A 5,911-nucleotide genomic window follows, 5' to 3' on the forward strand; every position below is an offset into this window, starting at 1 on the left:
CATAAGTGAATGTTCATTCAAAAAGATTGTCTTGAAAGAGTCCAAAACTACCTGAAACAGGTGGTTCCCCCCCCCCCCCCCCAACTGTTGCATGCTTGAATTCAACAGATGGAGTGGATGTGAAGGAACTTGAAGGGATTGAACCAGTTGAGTGAGGTTCCCCGTGAAACCATGGAATGGATGGTTGGGAGGATTGTAAAATACCTTTAGGAGTGGAACCATCCAAAGGTGGTTCCCCCTCAAAAGATGTAGTGACTGGTGTTATGACTGGTCCAGATTGATGATGGGATGTTAGGGTAGATGGATTAGAAGATTCTAAACGACTTTTAAGAATAGAATCATTCAAAGATGGTTCCCCTCAACATGAGCTTTGGTGGAACTGTAGTCTTTTGATGGTTGATGAGGTTGAGAGACATCAGAAGAAGCTGATTTTGTGAGCTTTTCTCATTCTAGGACTGAGGGTTGAGTTGGAAAGAGGAATTCAAAATCTACTTCAATAGCATGGACTGGAGTAGAAGTATTAGTAGGTGATGATTGGTTCATTTTATCAAAAGGTACTACCATTTGAGGACCAAAGTGGTTTGGATCCAGAACCCTCACATAACTTTCATCAAATGTGACATCACTGCTCTCCTTTATCACCCTGGTTCTCTTGTTTAGAACTCTATAGATTGCAGCATGAAGGCAATATCCAAGAAAGATACCTTCATCAGCCTTGGGTGCGAATTTTCCTAGTTGATCCCTATTGTTCTTGATGTAGAAACGACAGCCAAAGATGTGAAAGAATTTGACATTGGGGTTCCTCTTGTTCATTGCTTCATAAGGAGTGACTTCAAGTCTGTTGTTGATCAGGGATCTATTTTGAGTGAAACAGGCGGTTACAGTGGCTTCGGCCCATAAGTATTGTGGTAGGTTTGTGAAGATCAACATGGATCAAGCAGCTTCACATAGTGTTCGATTCTTTCTTTCAACTACACCATTTTTTGTAGGGTATAGGGTGCATAAAAGTTGTGCTCGATGCCTTTGAATACAAGAATGCTATCTAAGGCGTTGTTCTTAAATTCGCCACTATTGTCACTTCTCAGCCTTCTAAGTGGCTTGCCTGCCCTAACTTCTATGTAGCAAATGAAGTTAATCAGCTTATTGATGGTTTCAGATTTGTTTCGCAGAAAGTGAACCCAGTGAATTTGGTGTGGTCATCAACAATCACAAGAATGTATTTCTTACTACTTGAGCTAGGAACTGTAGTGGGACCACACAGATCGATACGTATAAGATGAAGAGGTTCAGATACACTATGTTATGTTATACTTTTGTGAGGATATTTGGAAATTTTACCTTGTTCACAGGCAACACAAAGTATATCACTGCCAAGTTTTAACAATGGTAGTCCTCTCACAAGATCCTTTCCAATGAGTTTGTTGATATAACCAAAGTTGAAGTGAGAGAGTCTTCTATGCCACAACCAACTGATGTCAGAAGCAACTTTGGAAAGAAGACAAATATCTGGGGTTCCCTCAATTAGTTTAATATCAAGAGGATACATGTTCCCATTTCGTGGGGAATCAACAAGGATGCACTTGTTGGTATCCATAATCAAACTCTTGGTTTTGGTGAACAAAACCTCATGATCATTGTCATACAGTTGTGCAACACTGATAATGTTATGCTTAAGACCATCTACATATGCTACATGTTTAATGGTAAAGTTCCCGTTCGATAGTTTCCATGTCCTATAACTTCTCCCTTCTTGTTGTTTCTGAAAGTAACATACTGACCTGACGTTGTGATCTTGAAATCTCTGAGATATCCTTTGTGCCCGGTCATGTGCCTAGAGCATCCACTGTCAATGTACCATGTATCGTCGTGTGGTACCCCGACACAAAAAGCCTACATTTAGAGAGAAGGTTTAGGTAACCATGTTTGTTTGGGTCCTTGAGTGTTAGCTTTCTTCAGACTTGTTGGAGTTGGGACAGTCTTTTCTTATTTTGCATCAACCTCTTTGGATTTTGCTTTGTTTTTAGAGACCTTGGTTTTGGCTTTCTTAGAGGTCTTCTTTTGAGGTTTGGTCTGTCACACCCCCAAACCGGAACGGCGGAAATGTTCGGGGACGGATGACGTCATGTACAATATCACAACAATTGAATAATAGTAATCAAAGCACAACAACCATCATATTGATAAACTATAGTTTTTACATCTGTGTTCAAATCATTGTATACTTGACACCAAAAATATATAGCAAAAACTAAAAGACGTGACTCTATGAAGCTCCATCTTCTCAAAACCTGTGCGGATACCTGTCTACTGATTCCCTGAGATTACAAGTGGTTTTGAAAAGAGTGTCAACAATTAAGTTGGTGATTTCATAACCATTTTTTATTAGAAGCCTTTCATTTGTTCCTTGAAAATGTAAGTGTTTTCTTCCAGAAAATCCCATATTTTCTGTTGTAAATGATTTGTAGTCTTAATACCTTAAGACCAAAATGTGTAACTGTTGTTGTACTCTAAAATAGTATAATGTAGTTTTAATTCACATAAAACCAATGAATGAATGTTTCCAGATTTGTAAGTTTCTCTGTTCTGAAAATAGTATAATGTAATTGTACTTGTATGAAAATCTGTGAATGTATGTGCCTGGATCCACCAACTGTACTGTAAAATACTATATTGTAGTTTTATCAATTAATAAAACTAATTGAAGTTATTTATGTATTCGTACACTAATCGTATTGTTAATACCAAATTGTGAGTTATTATAACCATGCTTGATGACCTAAGATGGCCTGATACGACGTTCTTCAGGTGTCGGAATTGGTACGACATTTGTCACCCCAGGCCTACCGACCTAACTGTAGCTAACAGTTTAGGTGCGGGATTGTCAGTCCCGTATAGATCTATACACAAGTGTCACGCTCTCCCTCTAGGAGACTCTGGTTATAAATTCAGGACTTTCATTGGCACTTAGATAAGTACGTGAAGTGTGTCTCACAAAGCTATATTGACGGTTACGTGTAGAATAATGAAAAGTCAATTTGTAATGAATAAACTGTATGTATGTCTCCTTTCTTAGTGTAAATAATTATAGTTTTATATAATTATTTTTGTATAGCATCCCTGACTAGTAAAATGATATGTATGTTCCATAAACTATACATATTATAGTTTAAAGTGTATGTTCTACTGAAATGAAAACCTTTGTATTTTTAACAACTATGTATGTTCATAATCGTAAATATGTGATAAGATATTCCATGAAATTTAACGTTTTTGTACAAACGGTAATAAAATAAGTTGCGAAAATATTCTTTTTGTTTAACGTGTTGAAATAATTTTTATACTTATATATAAGGCATATATAATTAAGATTGAAAAGACAGTCGAATAAATGATTCTATCCTAAGCCCACAACCAAACAAGGAACAGGAGTTAAGGCAAAATCACCAATTCTAAGCCTATAGAATCTTAATTATATATGTATAAAATTAATTATATATATATATATATATATATATATATATATATATATATATATATATATATATATATATATATATATATACTCTGGTAAAAACGACAGTTGAAACAATTTGAAATAATTTAGATATTAATACAAGATTCCTTGTGTTTTACTTGTATTCCCACCCTAAAACATGGAATATAGTGAAAAGTAGTGGTATGAACTCACCTCGAGTGTGTGTTCTTGGCTGGATATGATGTGGTAGTAACGTTCTTCGTGTTAGAATATGCGAATTACTCAAAATCCTAAAAGTATTTATACATGATATTGTATTTAAATTAGTGAAATAATCAATTTAAGTGTTAAATAACACTAGTTTATATATAAATACTTACAAAAGTCCTTAGAATTAATCTTAAAGAATTTGATTTCCGGGGAAAAAAAAACTTGACAATATTCTTGATGTTCATGAGGTGCACTTGAAGATGCACTGGATGAAGGTTTGAAGATATGAAGATTGTCTTATGAATTTTGAGAGAAAAGTGAGAAGTTTTCGTAGTGTAGAATGTGAGAAATGAGGTTGCTTTCGGTTTGAATATATATATATATATATATATATATATATATATATATATATATATATATATATATATATATATATATATGGAGTAAAATTGATTTGACATGTGCATGGGATGTCAAGTTATCTAATTGAAATGTGTGCCACCGCTTGAAAATGGAGTTTTCGGCCTATCCAATCAACTGAAATCCTTGATTTCGGTCCAAAAGTCCAACCGAAAAGGGAGTTTTCAGTCAAGGTTCTCGGTCCAAGTGGTTTGCGGTCAGGAGGGTTTGCGGTCTAGGAGGCTGATTTCGGTCCGAGGGTGGGGTCCTTGCAGGATGATTTCGGTCTAGTCCTTTATTTCGGTTCCCATTTGTTTCTCAATTGGTGTTTTGTGTTTTTATTTGGAATTTGATTCCAAATACCGAAAACCATTTTAGTGGGGTATAAATCACTTATTATATAAATTAAATCCTTAGCTATTTAATTATATGATTTATAATTTTGATGTGTTTAACTTTTATTGACTGTTTTGACTGATTTGACTTTTATTGACTCGAAATAACCGGTTGTTACATTATCCCCCAGTTAGAGGGAATTTCATCCTGAAAATGTTTCTAAGGTGGTACTCATGAACTAAGGAAAAGATGTGGGTAATTTTTTTTCATCTGATCTTCCCGTTCCCAAGTGAATTCAGGCCCCCGCCTGTCATTCCAGAGAACCTTCACTATTGGTATACGACTTTGTTTTCTTCTTTTGATTTCTCTGTCCATGATTTCCACAGGTTCCACTACGAAGTATAGACTCTCATTTATCTCGATTTCATCGAGTGAGATTACAAGAGTTTCGTCGGACAGACACTTCTTTAGATTGGATACGTTAAAAGTGGGATGTATGTTATTGAGTTCATGCGGTAGTTTGAGTTTGTAAGCCACTGGGCCAATTCTAGCAAGAATCTCGATTGGTCCGATGTACCTTTGATTTAGCTTTCCACGTTTGCCGAAACGTATCATTCCTTTCCAGGGTGAGACCTTTAACAGGATACGGTCACCAACCAGAAAATCCAAGGGTTTTCGTCGTTTGTCTGCATAACTCTTCTGTCTATCTCTAGAAGCTTTCAGTCGTTCTCGGATTTGGACAATATTTTCGGTTGTTTCTCGAATGATCTCGGGACCGGTGAGAGTGCTGTCAGGAACTTGTTTCTTTGCTAGCTGCGTATCACCCACTTTAGCCCAACACAGAGGGGATCTGCACTTATGGCCATAGAGGGCTTCAAATGGAGCAACTTTGATGCTAGTGTGATAGCTGTTATTGTACGAGAATTCGACGAGTGGTAAATGGGTATCCCAAGCTTTACCAAAATCTATCACACAAGTTCTCAACATGTCTTCCAGCGTCTGTATGGTTCTCTCGCTTTGCCCATTAGCCTGGGGATGGTACGCTGTACTCATGTCGAGTTTGGTTCCCAAGGACTTTTGCAGAGATTGCCAAAACCGTGAAGTGAATATACTATCTCTGTCAGAGATAATGGATATTGGCACACCATGCAATCGTACTATCTCTTTAATGTACGTCCTTGTTAACTTTTCCATCTTGTCAGTTTCTTTTATTGGCAGGAAGTGCGCGGATTTGGTTAATCTGTCGATGATTACCTAAATGGTGTCATGACCACCCGTTGTCTTGGGTAACTTGGTTATGAAATCCATAGTTATCTGTTCCCACTTCCATTCGGGTATTTCTGGTTGTTGTAGCAAACCCGAAGGCTTCTGGTATTCTACCTTGACTTTGGCGCAAGTCAGGCACTTGCCCACATAGTTAGCAATTTCTGCTTTCATGTTTGGCCACCAATAAAGTTTCTTGAGGTCCAGGTACATCTTATCTGAACCGGG

General features: G+C 36.9%; 1 protein-coding gene across 1 annotated transcript; it reads right to left on the minus strand.

Annotated features, from left to right (window-relative positions):
- Window positions 1-444: 444 nt before the first annotated feature.
- LOC145104292 (uncharacterized) lies at window positions 445-930 on the minus strand. Its single transcript, XM_079041558.1, has one exon. It carries the CDS (start codon window positions 928-930, stop codon window positions 445-447), a length of 486 nt encoding a protein of 161 aa, XP_078897684.1.
- Between the last annotated feature and the right edge of the window lie 4,981 nt (window positions 931-5,911).

The sequence above is a fragment of the Lactuca virosa genome, chromosome 4 (assembly GCF_052849685.1).
Source record: "Lactuca virosa cultivar CGN04683 chromosome 4, Lactuca_virosa_CGN04683_v6, whole genome shotgun sequence".
Lineage (NCBI taxonomy): Eukaryota > Viridiplantae > Streptophyta > Magnoliopsida > Asterales > Asteraceae > Lactuca > Lactuca virosa.